Source organism: Oreochromis aureus, linkage group 15, assembly GCF_013358895.1.
Source record: "Oreochromis aureus strain Israel breed Guangdong linkage group 15, ZZ_aureus, whole genome shotgun sequence".
Classification (NCBI taxonomy): Eukaryota; Metazoa; Chordata; class Actinopteri; order Cichliformes; family Cichlidae; genus Oreochromis; species Oreochromis aureus.
The window spans coordinates 33688751-33710930 of NC_052956.1; the positions used below are offsets into that span (position 1 = coordinate 33688751).

Consider the following 22180-nt stretch of genomic DNA (forward strand, 5'->3'; position numbering starts at 1 on the left):
ACTGACCGAGTGCTCAGTGAATACCTCAGGCAGCAGAAACCCAAGAAAGAGGAGGAAGGCGAGGAACCATCATGGAAGGACAGGCCCTGCACGGTATGTACCACTGGCAGATAGAGGAGGTGGCTGATATCCAGAAATCCTACCAGTGGCTGGACAAAGCTGGACTGAAAGACAGCACAGAGGCACTAATCATGGCAGCACAAGAACAAGCTCTGAGTACAAGATCCATAGAGGCTGGGGTCTATCACACCAGGCAAGACCCCAGGTGCAGGCTGTGTAAAGATGCCCCAGAGACAATCCAGAACGTAACAGCAGGGTGCAAGATGCTAGCAGGCAAGGCATACATGGAACGCCATAACCAAGTGGCGGCATAGTGTACAGGAACATCTGTGCGAGTATAACCTGGAAGTCCCAAGGTCAAAATGGGAGATGCCCCAAGGGTGATGGAGAATGACCGAGCTAAGATCCTGTGGGACTTCCAGATGCAGACGGACAAAATGGTGGTGGCTAACCAACCGGACATAGTGGTGGTAGACAAACAGAAGAAGACGGCTGTAGTGATCGATGTAGCGGTTCGAATGACAGCAATATCAGGAAGAAGGAACACGAGAAGCTGGAGAAATACCAAGGGCTCAGAGAAGAGCTCGAGAGGATGTGGAGGGTGAAGGTAACGGTGGTCCCCATGGTAATCGGAGCACTAGGTGCGGTGACTCCCAAGCTAGGCGAGTGGCTCCAGCATCCGGGAACAACATCGGAGATCTCTGTCCAGAAGAGCGCAGTCCTGGGAACAGCTAAGATACTGCGCAGGGACCCTCAAGCTCCCGAGGCCTGGTAGAGGACCCGAGCTTGAAGGATAAACCGCCCGCAGGGGCGTGCTGGGTGTTTTTTTTTTGTGTATATGTATATATGTGTGTGTCCGGTTGGTGGCTAACCAACCAGACATAGTGGTGGTGGACAAACAGAAGAAGACGGCTGTAGTTATTGATGTAGCGGTTCTGAATGACAGCAACATCAGGAAGAAGGAACACGAGATGCTCGAGAAATACCAACGGCTCAGAGAAGAGCTCGAGAAAATGTGGAGGGTAAGGGTAACGGTGGTCCCAGTGGTAATCGGAGCACTAGGTGCAGTGACTCCGGGAAAAACATTGGAGATCTCTATCCAGAAAAGCGCAGTCCTAGGAACAGCTAAGATACTGCGCAGGACCCTCAAGCTCCCAGGCCTCTGGTAGAGGACCCGAGCTTGAAGGATTGACCGCCTGCAGGGGCGAGCGGGGAATTTTTTTTATATACATATATATATATATATGTATGTATATATACACATATAGAAAGAATATAAATTGTAACATTAACCGCAAATTTGTAAATTTCTGTAAATTTCTGTAAATTTCACTATAACATTAAAGAAAAGTGATTAGTACATTAATTTTCAAGAAATTTAATGACACTCACTCATGCAACTGAACTTTTGTGAATCCAGGCACAACTGTGTAATGTTCTCCTCCAACTTCTTCACCACACTCCAGACATCGGCCTCTCTCTATGGGCATGCCGCACTACAGCGAAAGATGGCATAAATAGTACAATTATTAACAACATTATATTTGTAATCACTGTCATTAATATATTAACTGGAACTGAATAAAAATGGCTTACCATATCAACGCAGCATGGATGATTATTTGGACAGACTATGGGAAAAAAAGTTATTAAAACATAATATACACCACTCTGTGAAGTTATGGGCAAGTTTATGCAAAGTGCTCCTAGAACCAAGTCTTGCCACATTGTTCTTGCCATCTTGGTAACACTGTACACTTTTATTTTGAAGCATTATCAATATTAACTTTAATTAATGGTCACCTGGACATAAAAAAAATCATGAGCTAAATCTAATAAATAATAAATAATCTAATAAATAATAAGTCTGGTGACTTTGCCCCAAAATAAAATTAAAAACACTTTACATCCCCTGTAAATGCCTTTGTATTTGCTGTTGCAGAATTCTTCAAAAGATTTCAATTTAGGGCTGTTTGTGTGAAAACCTAAATTACAAGAAATGATCATTTATAATGTTTGTATAATATATTGTATAATAGTTGCATATATAAAAGGAGTAATACTTACCATACCAAGTGAGCTGGCCCTGATAATTCATGGCTGCCTGGGCAACAGCTAACATGTCATCAGGCATTGTGGGTATAAAAGCCCTCTGTAGGTTAAATTAAATGACAATCTAAGAAACTGCACAAAGGTAACATGAATGTAATGTTGTTGAAGAAAGTAGTTTATGGTGTTTTTTGTGTTGTGATATTTGGGTTTTCTATTTTTTGAGTATTGAGTTCCCTTTATTCTTTAGTTATATTTCCATTTCCCATTGTCTTGTCAAGATGTCTCGTCTCCCCTTCCTGTGTGTCTCATATCAGATTAAGTAAACATTTCAGCTGCCTATTTTAGTACAACTTCTGGGGGCTTACTGTAGCTTTTTCTATGTATAAAATAAACGGTGGTGGATGGAGCAGCTTCAAAGTCTGCTTTTCTTCACGTTGGAGTTTGTTGGTTTGATAAAGGATGATTGCTAGCTTTTTCTCACTGAAGGTTTTAATGGTGATTACAGTTTTGGATACTAGAAACACTTTTTCTTTCACTTAACATGAGCTCACCATCTTGGTAACAACATGATCATCACTGCTGTTGTTGTGTTATCAGTGGGCTCAGTTGTGGGGACTTAATGGTTAATAGGAAAGTGATTTCAAATGTTTTATTCATTTTATAGCTTGAGCACTGTTTTGAAATAACAATCCCCAACCACTGAAAAGTTTTGGGGTTTTTTTCCTTCATAAACCTGACCTTTTTATATAACTCAAAGGCACATTAGCATATCATTCTAGCCATTTCTGGACATAATCCTAAAAATAAGGTTTTGAAATGCAAGTCCACAGACCAGTGGGTGACATCTTCATGACTACATCCATTTTTTATATGTGATGTCATGATGTTTACCTGCATATTTTCAGGAGACAGACCGAGATGCTTGAGTGGCATCAGCAGGTGATGATTCCCAGTGAGCAGCACAGCTGCCAGATGAATGATCAGCTCAGTGATGGTGTTCTCCATGATAGCACTACCAGGCTGGACGGTGAGCGCTCCCAACCTGTTGTAAACCAAGGCTGAGGCAAATCGTCTTACTTCTGCTTGATGCAGATACGTTGAGCCCTCGATGAGGTCGTCAAATTCAAGACATTGCTTTAGGGAATATAGAAGACAAGCAAGAAAAGCAATACACTTTAAAATTTCATCCTCAAAAACAGGAAGAATAATTGACGGAACAATTGCACTAATTTGTTAAACAGAATCATATTAGATTTTATATTAGTAGATATACTAGGAAGTAAAAATGAGTGTCTGGTCATATGATGTGAAGCAAATTTTCAATTTTTGGTTTACGTTGAGGACAGGAGGAGGCTCTGTTACGGTTTAGGTTGGCATTTCGGCCAGTGCTGTTGTTCTTGTCAAATTTTAGATCCTTCATGCAATACCATCCGACAATATCTTCACCTTTCAGTATGGCAGTGATCTCAAACACACTGGAATACATTGGAAAGAAAAACAAACAATGGAGCTGCCAGTTTGGACAGTTCTCCTGAGAGCCTGGACCACAAGATTATTGTAGCAGTGTGGGATCATCATGGCACAACAAAAGGCAGCCAACATCCAAAGAACAGCTTTGAATGTCTTTCAAGAAACCCAGAGAACTTAACTACTACTTAAAGACATTACAAGAAAGCTTGCTTAAGAGAGTTCAGGCTGTGTTGAAGAATAAAGGTTGTAATACCAAAGCTTTCTATAATTATACACAAAAACTCGTATTGTTGTACCTGTATTCTTTTTATGTGTTTCAATACAATGTTACATCTCAAAATTAAAAAGCACAAAATGTTATCAATAAAATAAAAAAAAAACAAAATTAATGTGGTACTACTACAAGATATTTTCTTATGAACTACTGGATTTATTTATTACTAATAATAGTAGTAGCGGTAAATAAATCCAGCGGTTAATAAAAACACATTCTGCAATGATGATGCTCTTTTTCTGCTTTCCTGAGGATCATCTTCTTCAGTGTGTCACCCTCTTTTATCCCATCTTTCAATCTCCAGACAGCAAAGGAAGTGATCCTACTCCATTTACTGAGATAAGCGACTAACATTTGGAGTTTAAAAGTCAATAAATGACTCAGTTTGTAATATGTTCTACAACATTTTGGACCCGGGGTTGAAATATGTGAATGACAGTCAGGTTAGGGTTGTTGTTTTTACTCATGAGTGTGGCTTCTCCCGTCTATCTGCACATCACAGCAGCTGCACCATTACAGGCAAAGCCAAAAACTCCCAATTTTTTCAGAGACAGACTTCATAAGAAGAATGTCTAACTCCAAAAGAAGAAGAAGCTACACAACTCACATTTGTTGGGAATTATGATATAGATGATAAGATGTAGTTTACACTCAGTAGGAATATTCTGAGGATTTTGTGTGAGCATTCTGATGCTCTGATTTTGGCACATTATTTATATAGCTAATTGTAGTTTTCACTCTGAAACAGCAGTGCTTGGTGGCTTTATGAAAAGCTGGAACAACAAAGGGGATCCTGTTCATCCTCTTACATTTTAACTGTAGACTGTTTCAAGATGCAGTACTAAAAATCAGAGGGGGTGATGATTCCCCACTGGGAATAAAGAATAATTTAGCAGAGGCAGAGATGAGTAGACGATGGGTGAAATTCCCTCCATTCCCCAATCTCCACTGGCAAATTGCTCTCTGGTTTACACCCATATCAACATTATTGCTACAGCAACACCATTTTAAAAAATATGGAAATGGTTGCTTTTGTCCCTGGGTTTGTAAATCATCATCATTCATTAGTAGTTATTAAACTCTGAGACTCGGCATTACACTTACAGAGCGAATAAAATCCCCCAATCCATGTTTTTCTGAATAAAATTCAATAATTCTTCTAGAGTCTTGATGCATTATCCATTTGCTACAGATGGTAATTTTCTCATTGTTCATACCTCAGGAGTAGGATGAAGACCCCTGTTTTCAGATCTGTACAGAGTTGTAACCTCTCGGAAAAGAGCCAGCAGGAGAAACACTGTCCGATTCTTTGGTGATGCCGTGCATCTCTAATGTATAAAAAATAATAATAATGACAGATATAAGTGTAAAATTAAAATATAAAAATGAGCATATAAACTAAAGTACTAGTACTATTGTGAGTACTATAAAAGTACTACAAAGTATCTCAGGTATTTGCAATGATACTGTACAATGTAACTAGCAGTGCTGCACAAGTAATGAGAAATGTTTAAATGTTTAAATTATTATTATTATTGTTATTAAATGAATTTACCACACAGATTGTGGTTTCATCAAAGCAATATAGTAACAGGTAAGTGAAGCACGTAAAAGAGAATGTTTGGAGCATATTTATACCTCACAGGCGTCTTCTATCTGCTCGACATCGCCGTCCACTACTGCCTTGGCAACTGCTTCTCGCACGGACTTGTACTCCTCTCCATACACAAGATACTGGTCCATCAGGCCTCCATCTTCATTCTTTTGACGCCAAAATTGCAACCAGAAAAGGAAGCATGTTTAAGTACATATATTACACCTGAGATGTTCTGGTATGACGGGCCTTTCGGGACATTATTACTGAAATGCACTGAAAGCTTCTCACACACACTACTGAAATTTTATCTTTGACACACACGACTGCAAAGCCACACCACTGACACCCTCACGCACTGTACTAAAATGCTTGCTCACACTTCTTAAAACCAAAAAGATTTCAGTTGAACAGGAAGCCTTCATATTGTGGTCTGGTCACCCCTAGACAGGCCATAACACAGTAAATCTGACTTTATAAGCTACGGTTTTGCAGCCATCACTCTGTCTTCACTCCCCAGGAGGCTGTGGTCTTCCCTGTTTATCTTAGTTCGTTATATCTCAAACTCTTCTTTTTTGTCTTCTTTCCCCTCAGCCCAACTTCTTCCATTGAAATGGCTGGCCCGAGTGGAGGGGGGCCTTTTTTCTATTAAAAGGGAGTCATTCCTCCCTACTTGTTCTTGTTCATCAACTAGTCTGGGCTTCTGTCTCTAACATTGTAGAGCCTCGACCTTACCCAATACAGTGCCTAACTATAGATATTATCTCACACGTTATAGATAAAACTGTCTGAATTAATTTAACTATACTCCAGTTTTTGGCACTAGCTTTACCTGCTGATGTATCTCTTCAGGGAAAATCCAGAAGAACTCAGGGTTTTTCATCATTGTCTGGACGTACTCCACACCCTGTGATTCGCTGAGCTTGCGGATGAGGTAAACACGATACCAGTCATTCCCACTGTCCTCACAGAGCTTTATCACCATGTTTAGAAAATCTTCTGCTCTGTCTGGGACATTGTTGCCTGCAACAACAACAAACATTGTTTTAGCTGCAAACCACTGCAAACTGTAGTAGTGCAATACACTAGTAAACGTATAGCTTACCAGGCAGTCTGTCACTGATGAGCTTTGCAGCCATGGTGAGCGTCACACGCAATCGGGCAATATGTTGCAGGTGTTGAATACAGACTGTTGCTGGAGCAGAAGTGTCTTCTTCCAAAAACAAGCGCAGGAACTGTGTTTCATTAGTAAAACATTGTAACTCTGCAGCTTTGTTACCCTCCAGCGGCATTTTCTCCCAGATGGAGTCCTGCAAATATCACCAGTTAATTGTCACTTCATCTGACCTCTATCAATTTGAGGTAAGGCTGTCATTTAGACCATACCCCATTCAGAAGTTGTCTATTTGACAAATAACATTCAATCAAACAAACAAACAAACAAACAAACAAATAAAACAACAAAAGAGTAGCAAACAGCATTTCAGATGTGTTAATGCTTGCAGGTCTTTGACCCAGTGTTTTTGAGTTTATGAACTTTGAATTTTTGTTTATTTAAACACAGGTTTTGTTTTCTGTTTGACTTTTACTTTGCTTGGTGTTTATATTTGCTTTTTCATGTAATTCCTTGGTGTTCCTTAGATATCTTAGTTTCCTGTTTGGCTTAGACTTTAGTTCCATCCTAAATGTTTCTTATATTACCCTCTTATGTCAGTTTCCCTGCATTATGTTCATTTATGTGTCTCCATTTACCCATTTAGTTATCACTTCTAACTTCCTGTTTTGTTTTGGTAGTTATTTGTCTCTACTGTCTTGCAGTTAGTTTGACCTTCCCTCCTTTCTCGTTGTCTTTGTGTGTTGTTAGCTGCATTCATTCCTCCCAGTTGCCCTCTTGTGTATAAATACAAATAAATAGTGTATAATTCTTATCCTACCTCACGTTCTTCCACCCACTTGTGTTGTATGTTAGATTCTGTTTGTCTTGCTCTGGTTGTAAATGACAAATTCTTATATAGTGCTTTTCTACTCTCCCAGAGGACTCAAAGCGCTTTATACATCATCCCTCTTTTACCCAATCACATCCATTTTCTTCTATGCTTAGTTCTTTTCTATCTACCAATCACACGCATTCATACTCTGGTGGATGCATCGGGGAGCAACTTGGGGTCAGTATCTTGCCCAAGGATATTTGGCATGCAGACTGGAGCAGCCAGTGATCGAACCACCAATCTTCCGTTCAGTAGATCACATTAGATTTTGTTATTTACATTGTACAGCATGGCTGGGCAGAACGTTTGGAGAATGGTTAGCACTGCTGCTTCAGAGCAAGAAGATCCTGAGTTTAAATCCACCATGTGTGTCTCTGTGGGCTCTCTATGGGTACTCTGGCTTCTTCCCACAGTCCAAAGGCATGCAGTTATTGGGGTTAAGTTAATTGGTTACTGCCCCTAAGTATGAATGATTGTCTGTCCCTATCTGTTAGCCCAGTGACAGGCTGGTGACCTGTCCGAGCCTTCCCTTAACCTATGGTAGCTGGGATAGGCGCCAGCTCCCCTCCAGACCCTGAATGGGAAAGAATGAATGGATGGACACTGTGGACTTTAATCTTTCCTTTTGCTGAAATAAAGGTTAGGTTTCTGTTTTCTGAGAGGCATCTGTACTTCACAATTCATCATAGCATGTCCTTCTAGAGAAATACTTTTTGTTTGTGGAGTACTGTATACTGTCAAAGTACGTAATTTTCTTTTTGAAACCTTTTCTGTTCACCTTTTTAAAGTATATTTTAACACAGTTAAATACAATTAAGACAGCATTTTTCTAGTTTTACCTCCAAGCAGTTGATGTATAAAGCATAGAGCTCTGCTCTGTCCCCATCATCCACAAATCTGCTTTCTTCAACAGATGAAAAATGTTGCTGCAAATATTTCTGAACCTCATCAAAGCTGAAACAGAGTTAGGTCAATTATATAGTGTAAGGTAAAGAAACTTAAATCTATTCACAGATTTTATCACAAATTTATTAAAGTAGCAATGCTGGTCAACTGATATAAAAGATACACTTTAGATCAGTGAGATACCTGTGTTTTTAGTCTCAATCATCTTTGATGATTGAGACTAACAGTAATTTTACAATGACATATTTATAGTAGGTTACCTACCTGAACTTCAGTAGCAGTTTGAGGATTACTGATCGCACAACTGGGTTTTTATCTTGGGACTCTTCAAATGGTGATAATACTTTGGTGTGAATCTGTTTATGTTCTGTTTGGAAAAAATAATTTAAAGTAAACATGTAAAACAATAATAATAATTTATTCCAACACATTAGACCTTTGTTTTTGTTTGAAACTTTAGGTCAAGACTTCAGCTTCTTTAGAAAAGAAGGTGAAACTGAATTTTCTTAATAGTGTAGGCTACAGTAAGTAGTACCTGTCTCAATCATTAGATAGGACAAGAGGTGGGTGATGACACCTTCGGCTGGAGGTGTATTATCTTTGAAGCACACGGCAGAGAGCAGATCAACAAAGAAACCATTGCAGCATCGCCTGAATTCTGCATTTTTCTTCACAGATGCGCTGCAGGGATACAAAAAGTAAGGCAATGTAAATACGTTTAAAAAGCGGTGTTAATTTGTTCTCATTAGATGATTCCCAAATGTTAAGCTTTGCAAACCAATTCTCCAAAAATGATCAATGGTCAATATACCATGAAATTTTTCTAATACTGTCTTTTATAGTATAATTTCCTAGCATGTGTTCATGGTCATTCACACACACACAGTTTTTCATATCTTAGTGAAGACATTGAACTGACATAATGCTTTCACAATGCTAGCCCATTACTCTAACCCTAACCGTCAGAAATGAATGCCTAACCCCAACCCTAGAGTTGAGGGATTTATCAGAGGTGGGAATGTGCACTATAAACACAAGTATTAAGACAGGTTGCAAATAGAAGGAAAGGCTAGGCAATTACTAGGCTAAAGCAATAGTTGTTTGCTGGACAAACATCTGGAGAACTGGTTTATGGTGGAAAGAGGCTCTAAAAATATGGTCTGCAGCTTCAAGAAGGGATAGGAAAGAGTATAGTGTCTCTGAGTTAGCCAAAATGGAGGCTCTATAGGGTGAAAGCCAAATCTTACAATGACTCTTGACAAGGTGGAAGGGACTGAATGCCATTCTAAACTGTTTTTTGATTAGACCAACATTGCGACACCCTGCCCAGCCCCACCATTCATCGATACAGCATGTCTCTGCAGTTCTCCAAGCCCTACCTTTCAGCATAATTGATCATTGCAGCTTTGATCACAGACCAAATGGCACTCAGTCATTACTGAAGCCATAAGGTTGTGTTACTTTTCAAACTTAACTCCAGGAAGGCTGTAATAAAGACTGATAACATGAAGCAGCCCTACACTTTTGAATGGGAACAGCTGAATCCCACAAGCCATACTACTCCATTTTGAGATCATGAGAAGAGCACGTTTTCTATGTAAATGTTTACAGTTGCACTGTTAAATACTTTATCAGCTAAACAGTTAAGCAAACCTCACCTTATGTCTTCAGAAACATGTGGTTGAAAATCATCTGGTAATTGTTGGCGGCACCTTGGACAGGATGTCCGTCCTGCATCAAGGCTGTTCTTAATACATGTTAAGCAATAGATGTGATTGCATGGCAGTCCCACTGTTTCCTGAGGTTCTCTCATGCACACCCCACACTCAAGGCCAAACCTTCAGGAAGATGCAAACAAAATCACATTAGCTTAAGTGCAAAAAAAGAAAAAGGCTGCGGGAAGTGGAGGTTCTGGTGGTACTGAAGCACCCCAGTTGTAAAAGGTAGATATCACAACATCCCCTACCAAATGTGTTTAACATTATCACTAAGCAATAGTTTGACACTTTGACACTTTGTTGTATAGTAGAACTTGACAGTGATGCAAGGTGAACAAATCTGGTTTTTGGGAAATGTAAAATATGCATATTTGCACAGGATCTAGTCAGCTTATTGTATGTTTTGACTGCTGCATCGTAAGAGACTTTTTAATGTTTTCAACACATGCACACACGCACGCACGCACACACACACGCACACACACACACCCAACTTTAAGGTCCTTCCAATGGCTTTGCTACAGAACATTCTTCAGTATTTCATAAAATATCATTAAAAACTTTGCTAATAGTCAGACAGCATTACCTGAAAAGCTGAGTAGTTGCCTCCTGTTTGCAGGACTTCAGGACTTTAACTACAGCTTCAAAACCTTTTGTAGATTTTATGTCCGAGTTTTCCTGCAGAACCTTAGAAGTAGATTGAAATTATAAACAATACAATAATAATGAACATTATGTTGTTATAAATTGTTTTTGTTAGCAGAACATCATGTAAAACGGGATAATTTTGACAGATTTTGTCAGAACAAAATTTTGCACAGCATGGACAGGTTACAGAAATAGGAGGGACTCCATCATATTTGTAGGCCACATTGCTTATGTTGGGCTTAGTCAGCTTAAATTTTGTAAATTAAGCAAACCAGATTTGAACTCACCAGCTACTTCATTGGGTACAACAGTTTAACTGCTTGTTTACAAACAAAACAAAATAACATGTAATAAAACAAAACACCCACTTACATTGCTAAGAGTTTTAATGGTGTTAAGGACATGTGTCCTGAGCTGACGGTCTTCATTTCGGAAACCCAGTAGCATATGTTCAACAAAAAAAGAAAGGATGTAGATACGCTTCCAGCCATTACTGCAAAAATATTACAGATATAATCACACTTAATAATAAAAAAATAAAAATTATTTCAATATCATTGCTAAACACTATGCATTCATATCCTCTAGTCTGTGCAATGACAAGACAAGCCCAAGGAATGAGAGAGAGGTGCATTTCAGCTTCCAATGAAAATTTTGTAAAATAAGATTAGTTTTAATGTTGTAGGGGTGTCTTGGTTGACATGTCTCTGCAATGTTGCGTGGAGATCAGGGGCAGTACCCCTGCACTGGTGGACCGGGTTGGTGGTCCCCATCTTTAAGAAAGGGGACCGGAGAGTGTGTTCCAACTACAGGGGAATCACACTCCTCAGCCTCTCTGGGATAGTCTATGCCAGGGTGCTGGAGAGGAGAGTCCGTCCGCTAGTCGAACCTCGGATACAGGAGGAACAGTGCAGTTTTCATCCTGGTTGTGGAACACTGGACCACCTCTTTATCCTCTTGAGGATACTCAAGGGTGCATGGGAGTTTGCCCAACCAGTCTACATGTGTTTTGTGGAATTTGAGAAGGCATTCTACCGTGTCGCTTGGGGGGGTCCTGTGGGGGGTGCTCCGAGAGAATGGGGTGTCTGGCCTATTGCTACGGGCCATTCAGTCCTCATACAACCATTGCAAGAGCTTGGTCCACATAGCTGGCAATAAGTCGGACTCATTCCTGGTGGGTGATGGGCTCCGCCAGGGCCTCATCAGGATCTCATCTCTGCTTTTTGCAGATGATGTGGTTCTGTTGGCTTCATTGGGTGATGTCCTCCAGCTTGCCTTGGAACGGTTCACAGCTGAGTGTGAGGCGGTGGGAATGAGAATCAGCACCTCCAAATCTGAGGCCATGGTCCTCGGCCGGAATAGGGTGGAGTGCCCACTCCGGGTCAGGGACGAGACCCTGCCCCAAGTGGAGGAGTTTAAGTATCTCGGGGTCTTGCTCACGAGTGATGGGAGAAGGGAGCGGGAGATCGACAGACGGATTGATGCAGTAGCTGCAGCGATGCGGACGCTGTATCGGTCTGTTGTGGTGAAGAGAGAGCTGAGTGTAAAATTGAAGCTCTCTATTTACCGGTCGATCTATGCCCCTACCCTCACCTATGGTCACGAGCTGTGGGTAGTGACCGAAAGAACGAGATTGCGAATACAAGTGGCGGAAATGGGCTTCCTCCGAAGGGTGGCTGGCCTCTCCCTTGGAGATAGGGTGAAAAGTTTGGCCATTCGGGAGGGGCTCAGAGTAGAGCCACTGCTCCTCCGCATCGAAAGGAGCCAGTTGAGGTGGTTCGGGCAACTAACAAGGATGCCCCCTGGGTGAGGTTTTCTGGGCATGTCCCACCGGGAGGAGGCCCTGGGGCAGACCCAGGACACGCTGGAGAGATTATATCTCTTGGCTGGCCTGGGAATGACTTGGTGTTCCCCTGGATAAGCTGGAGGAGGTGGCTGGGGAGAGGGAGGTCTGGGCTTCTCTGCTTGGGCTGCTGCCCCCGCTACCTGGCCCCGAATAAGCGGAAGAAAATGGATGGATGAATGGAGATTCGTTTTAACAACCACCAGAAAAAGACAAAAAACTTTGTGATAGCAGTTAGCAGTAGCCAGTGATGTGCAACCCAAATGTAAACAAATGACTCAACCAAGCACAGCTGCACTTGCTACTTCCATTCTATAGGAGAGGAAGAGTAAGCAGTGGATTGAAATTACTAATGCAGTGTCATGGTGGAAAAGCTGGAAAATCACTACTTGCTTACATGTGCTGTGTTAATGTAAATACTGTTGTGTCATTACTATTACACTATAATGCTGCTGGCACCCTGTAGCAATAAATTCCCACTTCAAGTTACAGTTAGGCCCATATATATTTGGACACGGACAAGTTTTGTTCTTTAAATGGTTTACTGAAACATGTTCCAATTATAGTGAAATAATGGACATTGACATGATGTATAGACTCTGAGCTTTCATTTGAGGGTATCCACATTCAAATGGATGTAGGGTTTGGGAGTTTCACCTCCTTTACATGTGCCACTCTCTTTTTAAAGGGACCAAAGGTAATTGGACAATTGACTCAAAGGCAATTTCATGGACAGTTATGATCAGTTCCTTTGTTATGTCATTATCAGATAAAATGTGGTGCTTGCATTTGGAAGATTGTGCTGTGAACAGACAACATGCAGTCTAGAGATGTGCAAAGCAGCCGGTATTTGTATTTGTATTTGTTGAGGGGAAGGAAAGTGTTTGTATTTGTATTTGAGTAAAATTCAAAATAGGCGTAAAAATCCAGTTTTTTTGCGTTACACTTCTAATTAACAATATAGTGTATGTATTCTTTAGTAGTGGTGCTGGTGGGATCGGTTGGCAGACAGTACCATGAATAAGATGCTTTAAGTGCATGTTATTATGCATAACAGATGTTGACAGATGTTTGATATAACTTATAACTTGATGTAACCTCTGTTGATCTGACTTTTGCACACATTACATATCAGTTTGGTTTCATCTGCAGCACTGAGTGTAAAATGCTTCCACACACAACTCGATCAAGTTGTTTTGGCTGGTGGAAGACCAAGAGGTGGCTCAGCAGCAGCAACTTTTCCATTTGGTTGACCAAATTCATGTGGGAAGTTTCAGCTAAGTTAATGAGTGACGGGAAGCTATGTTAGGTTAGCTTAGGTTAGGTTAACTAGCCTATAGCCTATATCTTGCTGTCTGCAAAAGACAGAGTAACTTATATGTACCATATAACTCCCACAAGTGCATACAATTCGACACAACTACAGAAGCATTGTTTTATCCTTTTAAACTGAACTTTACTCTGTCAACAGCCTATTGTCTAAATCCGCGGTCCCCAACCTTTTTTGCGTCACCGACCGGTTTATGTCCGACAATATGTTTACGGATCAGCCTTTAAGGATAAATACAACAAAATAAAATGAGTACCGGTACCAAAATAAATAAATAAAATACATAACACACAGGAAAAGACAGAGGGAAACTGAGGTAACGGTAAAAACAATAAATATTAATGATAAAACAAAACAGAAAAACCCCCCTGTAAACAATAAATTTCACACCTGAACCTCAACACTCGCGGGCCAGTACCAAATGACTCACGGACCGGTACCGGTGCATGGCCCGGGGGATGGGGCCATAAGAGCACCCAACTGCAGATGTGCAGCATAATGGAATAATCTCCCAGTCCTCGCCAAAGTTATAAACTGCTTCCGGAATCCAGTTAAGGTACAAAAAAATCTATTCAGCAAAAATAGTGATGCAGTTCAGTCTTTTATCACTCAGCTGAGCCTTCTCTGTTGTTGTGTGGTGCAGCCTGTGTCATTCAACCTTTACACGTCACTCACTCACTCATCTGGGCATGCACTGTGGTCTAATAAGGAAACTCAGTTTTTTGATATAGAGTTTTTCTTGTTCCCGAATACAAATGTTTTCTTAAGTATTTGTAAAAAAAAACGATATTCGTGCCTATCCAAACACCGTATTCGGGTTTGGCTCCACCCCTAATGCAGTCAAAGGAGCTCTCCATGCAGGTGAAACAAGCCATCCTCTAGCTGCACAAACAGAACAAATCCATCCAAGAAATGGCTACAATATTAGGAGTGGCAAAAGTGGAAGGAGGGGAAGACAACAGTGGTGGAAGAATCATTTCCATGGTGAAGAGAAATCCCTTCACAACAACCAACAAAGTGAGTGAGACTGTCCAGGAGGTATCAATATCCAAGTCTACCATAAAGAGAAGACATGAAATGTCTTGAAAGCAAATACAGAGGGTTCACTGTAATGTACAAGCCACTCACAAGCCTCAAGAATATTAAGGCTAGATTGGACTTTGCTAAAAACATCAAGCCAACAAAGTTCTGGAAAAACATTCTTTGGACAGATGAAACCAAGATCAATCTCTACCAGAATTATGGCAAGAAGAAGGGGTGGAACAGCTCATGATCCAAAGCATACCAAATCATCTGTAAAACATGCTGGAAGCAGTCTGATGGCTTGGGTGTGAATGGCTGCCCGTGACACTGAAATCCAGCTAAATGCAGTTAAATGGACTGGGTGATGTTTCACAATACAGAACACATAGCCATAGCAACCCAGGAGTTTAATAAAGCAAATAAATTTCATTTGTAGAAGACTAAACTTCAGACAGAAAGGCTCACAAACAAACAGCAGCTGAAAGCCACTGCAGTAAAGGCCTGGCAGAGCAAAAGTTGTCCAAATATTTATGGACCTAACTGTAGATAGTGTGTAATTACTGACAGCTCTTTGGAAAAGAAGGATGGAAAATTATTGGAAATATATCAATATCACATTTCTTGAAACATCTAGGCTCTATGCCCCACTCCTACATACAACATAATCAAAGACAGAATTCTACACCTGTGCTTGGATTTCCCAAGTAAACCAGTTAGCAAAGGTGGTAACCCTAAGTTGACAGTTTAATGTCATGCAGCTGATTTTGAGATAAGTGAGCTACAATGTCTTTGATTAAACAAGAATATTCTGCAATACAGTAATCACAACAATACACAATGGATGACAACAATAATCCTTTGAGAGGTTCTTTCAGTAACACTAGAGAGAACTGAGCATCAAAAGTTTAATTCACTGCATCAGTATCTTACCTGACATCATGGAGTACTTTCCGGCAGTGCTCACCGTATTGTTTGCTACTGCTTTGGGAGCAAATCAACTCCAAAGAAGCCTGCACCTTCTTCACCTTCCTCAGCCAGCGCTGGCAGACAGTATCATTCTCTAAGTTAGAAGGTTCCAGGCTTTCAACACATGCCTTGGCTGCATAGACATCCAAAACCTACAGGAAAGCAAAACAGTCTGTAAGTGATTCATTAGTTATGCAATATTTGTAACATCCTGTGTCATTCTTGTCTCAAGAATGTGAAAAAATAAATGGCAAGAACACCAGAAATGAAGAAATGTTCTAACCATTGCAGGACAACCGCTAATGACTGGGTTTTTTTGCAAAGGGGAAATAACTTCAGGATGAAGAGAAATCATCCTTGAGAAGTTCTGAAGACGGTTTTGGTAAAAATGATAGGCAATGTGGATGAGTGGAAGAGAAAGCTCATCATCTTGTTTTCGTTTCCGTACTTCATCAGCACAGCTGGCCATTGCCTGACAGAGGAGCTGAGGAGTAAAGGACCAAATAGATTAATAATATATTCATGTATTTGTTTAACTTAAACTAGTATTGCATGTAATGTAATAGTGAAATCTGAAACTGGATTGAAATTGACAAAGATTTTCAGTAAAGTTTATAGAGTTCCAGACGAGTAGTTACTACTGCTAGCTGTACAGGGTTCAAATAAAAGTATAATTAATGGAGTAATGCTTTAATCTCTATAAAACTAAGTTGTTTTGCAGTTTGTTGCCATTAATTACAATACTTCCACATTCAGTCCAATCTACTTACTTTTGTATCTACTTTAGAGCATACAGTGTCATGATCCTGGGCCATGTTGGCCCAGCATTCTTAGTAGTTGTGTATTTTTGTATTTTGCTCTTTATTTATGCATTGGTTCCTAGGTTGTTCAGTTAAGATGTTCCTTATTTGGTTACCCTCTGTGTGCCCTTCCGTATCTGTGAACCCTCGTTTCCCCTCCTTGTGTTTTAGTTCATGCTTTCCCCAGCCCGCTGTGTCGTGCACTCGCTCCTCCTGTCTGAACCTCTGTACTTCCTGTTTTACTTTGTCAGTCTCCCGTCAGTGTTGCGTTCACTCCTGCCGCGTCTTGTTATGATTATCAGTGTCACCTGTGTTCCCCGTGTGCTCCCACTTCCCTCGTTAACCCTCCGTGTATTTATGTCTGTGTCTCCCTCAGTTCTGTGGCGCGTTCTCCCTCATGCTGTGTGTGATTCTCCCCGTGTCTCCTGGTATGCATTATGATTAGTTTTCCCAGTTTAGTTTTGTATTGTTTGTGATCTGTTTCCAGCAATAAAGCTGTGCTTTTGAGTTCAAGTTCAGTCCCCGTGAGTTTTCATTTGGGTCCAATCCCTGCCTGCCACACAGCGAAACATGACATACAGTAATTAGTTTTTACCAACAACTTATTTTAAAAAATGCAAAAAAGGGTTTAATTGATCTAAGTTGTCATATTGTGTTATTTGTAACTTTTAACTGATGGGACAGCAGACAAAACTGTATTATCAACAGTTAAATGTTTTTGTTTTGCTGGAGTTTAAGTTCAGTGGCAGTAGTGGGATTTATAGCAGAATGAAAGTAACATTAATCAAACATAGATAAAAATGCATTTTCCAGCCAAGGTGCAGGATATCTATTATTATGCATAATCTGTCACATCGCATCGCTCTCACCTGTAATTCTTCGTCTGATGCCACTTTCATGGTCATCGAAACAAAATCCTGTAGATACGTTTTGAAAAATCTTCTCTTCATTTTTTCATTTATTTCCTTTCCTGCTATGTAAGTGCCAATTGGAGTTTTCAAAAACAAATCATAGAACTGGCTAGATGAAGAAGCTGAAAAAACAAGTTGGGAGGGTCACTAATTTGTTAGAATTTAATCTAAAAAAGAGAGTGCAACTCTTAGACAGTCTACACATGTTACTTGTATAATAAATGTACTTTGATGTCTGGATGCTTGCATCATGAGCCCATCTAGGAACTCTTTGATCCACCAGCTGAAGGGCAGGCGGCAGAACATGGTATGTCCACCTGTGACATGGCTTTGTACCATGAATACTCTGGAGAAGTGAGAGAGTCAGAAAAACAAACAAATGAAAACCATTATGGATGTTTTTTGAAACAGATACTGTAATTAACTTTAGTGTAAATACAATTTTCTTGTGCCAGATCATTAGAAAAAAACAGACTGTCTTGAAGGTTCAGATTTCAACAATATGAATTAGATGTAAATAAAACAATATGCACGGAATACACTGGCCCCTTCATTGGCTTTTCAACTGTTCATTAACTTAAATTTCTAATCAGCAAATAGCAACAACTCAGTAAGTTTAGATATATGCATGGTAAAGACAGCCTGCTCAAGCATCACAATGCAATTTAAGTGACTTTGAAAGTGCCTTTTGTTGTTGACACCAGTCAAGTTGGTATGAGTAATGGTGTTTTTGTAGAAAGGAGCTACTGCTGTATTTAAGAGAATACTGCACCATCTTTTTGTGCCTTATCAGCGGTCATAAATAGAAGTAACTGTGTGATTATACTGCGGCAGCGCGCAAAGCGACCAATGTGGAAGGTATACTGGTGACCTAATTCCAAAACTGCTGATTCACTGAGATTTTCCCACAGAACCATCTCTATTGTTGCAACTCTAAAGTCACAACACAGTGCCACGTCACATGATTTTAAACTGGTTTCTTGAGCATGACAGTGAGTTCCCTGTCTTCAAATGGCCTCCTCGGTCACCAGATCTCAATCCAATAGAGCCCCTTTGGGATGTGGTGGAATGGGAGATTCGTATCACGAACAACCAATCCAAAAGCAGCTGTGCAATCCTATCATGTCAGTGTGGTCCAAAATCTCATTGATATTTCGAACACCTTATTGAATCTTGAAGCCATGAAGAATTAAGACAGTTTTAAAGGCAACAGGGATACTGACCCAGAATGAGAAAAATGCACCCATGAATAGGTCAGTAAATGTAGATGTTTACATTCTCTAACCAAGAGATACCTACTTGTTTTCCACCCTGACATAAGGCAAACTGAGCATCTCTTTGTTTCCAAAAATCTCAAGCCACAGGTTCCCAATGTGTTCTTCATCTTCCCGGAGAAGGTCCATATTGCAATCTCGGTCAATGATTGAGACCAAGTAGGCTAGAAGTGGGGTGACAACTGCTTGGATTTTCCTCCACAGTGTGTGCCTGAAAGAAATAATCATACAACATTCTTAAAATTAAACATACATTTCCTGATATTTACCTAAAGTTACAGCTGAGGCAAGTCTGTCAAATGAAACTATTTGCATCAGTTTCTGTTGTTTGCTGTTATGTATTTTATGTTTGACGCTACAAAACTATCAATAAATTGTAAATAAATGTCAGAAATAACTGCATTTAAATGTACCAAAAAAGTCAAATGCAGACCATCAGTGTACAGCAAATATTAGAGAAACTTACAGGAAAGTCCCTCCTTCTTGAAGAGCACTGTCATTAGATGCCTCATTTAGGACCCAGCTTTTTAGAATGGGCATGTTGGCCTCATAATCCTTTAACAGTGAGTGAAGTCGCTTCCTCACAATTTTTGCAAACAATCCTTTGAAACAAAATCAACTTCACATCACATTGTTGTATTTTGGCTGCAGGACTGATATCAAAAGATAATCTTTACTGACTTATTTTCTAACCTTGAGTATAGCTTCCATCCAGAAGAGTGAGCAGATTCTCAACTCTCTTAGTGCTGAATTCACCACTGTTTGCTTCATCTCTCAGCATGCTCACTGCACTCTGAACACAACTTCTCACCAAATTTGTTGTATCAAACAAACATTCCAATGCCTGAAAAGAGTAAATAGCATCAGTACACATACACACTAGTTATCCACAAAATTAAAACTACTGCAGACAACAAAGATAAAAGAAAGAAATTGCGGAAAAATGTTAAACCTATTCATTTAACAATTAAGTGAATTATACTTTGGTTAAATGGAAATAGGGACACTATTCTTTAAGGTAAATAACACTTACTGTGGGCTCATATTTCTGTGGCACACTAGTGGAGTCTTCTGTCCCCGTGCCTTTGAAAGAGAGAATTATGTGTGTTTTTTCCCTTAATATACAAAATATTCTGTAGAAAAAGGATTTGATGAATTACCCTGAGGTGGATCTTTAAAAAGATCACTGATGCACTGATTTTTCAAGGAAAGAACATTTGAAACAAACTCTTTTGATCTTCTGAGATCATCAATGTGAACAGACGTCCAATGACCTGAAAAAATCACATTAAGAAAGACACAGTTTGCAAATTTTAACTGTTATTTGAAGTGTGTCTCTTTTGACGCTTTGCTTTTGGTGTTACAACATTGTTAGAAAATCTCCTCATATTGCAGTTTCATTGTTATAATTGTAGTGGTAATTTCTTTATACATCAATAAGTTTTCCACTTTGTTCTCACTGTTTGCTGGATGATGATGTCACATGCTTTTACGACAGTCCAGCCGTACTACGAGTCCGATGTGTACTAAGTGCATTTTTCCATGAGTGCAGGGGAGTAGCGATTTCCATCAGTGTGTGTTCCTGCACAAATGTGAGTCCTCTCTAGCTCTAAGAGTCAATTCCCAAATTTATTGAATAGGATGAATATAAGTCTACTGTTAATTTCGGGAAGTTGTTAGAAAGCTGTGGTATTATTTTGCTAAAGTACACATCTCCATGGAGGCTAACTAGCAGGAGACGGATCTATACTTTGAAATATTGTTTATATCCTTTAGGGGCTTTATCTTAGGAGTATCACATTATAGGAGATGTACCTGACTGATATTGGTAGAAGCATGTGACTTCCACCGTAGCCTTTGAGGGGCGGATTTGGGTATAGCAGTTAGGTTATTTGGCACCTAGATGGCTCTGACCACCTAATTGCTGATTTTTACTAATATTGAGCTATTATGCCTTTTTTGTTTCTTGGGATATGCAGATATTCTTGCTTTCTGCCCGTTTAAAATGGCACTATGAGATTTCATTAAGCCAGAGCATTTAGCTGATCACTTATGCTGTAATCCATTATTGGTGTCTGATATTGAAACATAATAATTGTTATATTTGTCATGTAATAATTGTTATTCTCCCTGTTTTCTTGTTATTTAGAACTACACACATACGCATCCCCATACTCTCACTGAGTATGTCAGTTGCTGTACTACTGTCCTGCTGTTCAATCAGTTAATGTTCATTAAAGTATATCTGGAAAGAACTCTCTGTGCCCCACTCTCTGACCAGAGTCCTTGTCCTGAGGGAGCTATCACACCAGCGATAACTCTCTCCAGAGATAACTCTCTAGCAAACATACTGTGTTATGCATAGAAAATATTCTATACAAACTAGTCTTATATAATAGAGTATTAATGTTGTCATTTTGTGTTCTTAAAACATGTTGTGAAAAAGTACTTGATATGAAATAAACATTGATCTTGTGTGTGCGTGTTTGTGTGTGTGTCGCAAGACTAACCGCCTTGAAACCCAACATAGGAGGTACCACCCTCCATGCGAGGTAGTTTGATGACAAAGTACACAAATGTCTTTGTGTCATCAGTAGTGTCACTCTTGTTTATTTCATTGAAGCACACATACCTTAGAAATCCAAATAATATGTAAAAGAAAAAAAGAATGAGAGATGTTGCACTAATGTCAGCAAGTTATATAACAGTAAGGGATGATGTGATGATCTTCTCACTCACTTGGCTAAGGAAATAATGTTTCTTTTGTGAAATCCTTCATGATACTCTGCTTGGATAATGAGCACTTTGTCTTTATGTGTTGAGCCCAGAAAATCCCTAGTATTGAGACATAAACATCTTGTATTACTGTAATAAATATATTTGAACAAACGGAATATATTTGAAGAAACAGCATGTTGATCTGTACATCTATTACATCAGTATTAATTAAACACTTCTACTAAGAAGGATCATAAGATATTAAAGCACAAGGATGCGGAAAAAGGCAGTTACTTAGTTTGATTAAAATCAACACCTACAGATCATATATGTTTTCTATATATGCATACCTGATTTTTTTGAGGAATGAGTTCTCAGTGTCAAACTGCTGCAGGAATAGCAGCTGAACAGCATCAAGGTTTATCAGACTCTGTAGCTCTTGAGTGTCTGCGCCAGTGAGTAGCCTGGAAAAGGTTGTAACCTTGGAAATGGAAAAGAACAAAGAATGACAAAATTGTTAATCAATAAATATCTCATTTGGTAAGAGAAAAGCGAAAAAAGCATAATTGTGTGCGTGCGTGCGGCGTATTTTTCATGTATCTTTT

At 39.7% G+C, this 22180-nt stretch overlaps 1 protein-coding gene across 1 annotated transcript in view; it reads right to left on the bottom strand.

Moving 5' to 3' along the window:
• LOC116318261 (E3 ubiquitin-protein ligase rnf213-alpha-like) overlaps window positions 1-22180 on the bottom strand; it is a 47475-nt gene that overhangs the window by 10461 nt on the left and 14834 nt on the right. Inside the window, 25 exon segments of the mRNA XM_039598456.1 lie at window positions 1453-1556; window positions 1657-1691; window positions 2104-2212; window positions 3004-3246; window positions 5074-5184; window positions 5495-5617; window positions 6283-6473; window positions 6556-6760; window positions 8278-8392; window positions 8609-8711; window positions 8868-9025; window positions 10003-10182; window positions 10649-10749; window positions 11083-11203; window positions 15837-16024; window positions 17542-17705; window positions 17811-17929; window positions 18883-19068; window positions 19324-19459; window positions 19551-19701; window positions 19891-19940; window positions 20018-20131; window positions 21368-21489; window positions 21597-21692; window positions 21926-22056. Of these exon segments, the coding sequence (XP_039454390.1) occupies window positions 1453-1556; window positions 1657-1691; window positions 2104-2212; window positions 3004-3246; window positions 5074-5184; window positions 5495-5617; window positions 6283-6473; window positions 6556-6760; window positions 8278-8392; window positions 8609-8711; window positions 8868-9025; window positions 10003-10182; window positions 10649-10749; window positions 11083-11203; window positions 15837-16024; window positions 17542-17705; window positions 17811-17929; window positions 18883-19068; window positions 19324-19459; window positions 19551-19701; window positions 19891-19940; window positions 20018-20131; window positions 21368-21489; window positions 21597-21692; window positions 21926-22056 (3356 nt within the window).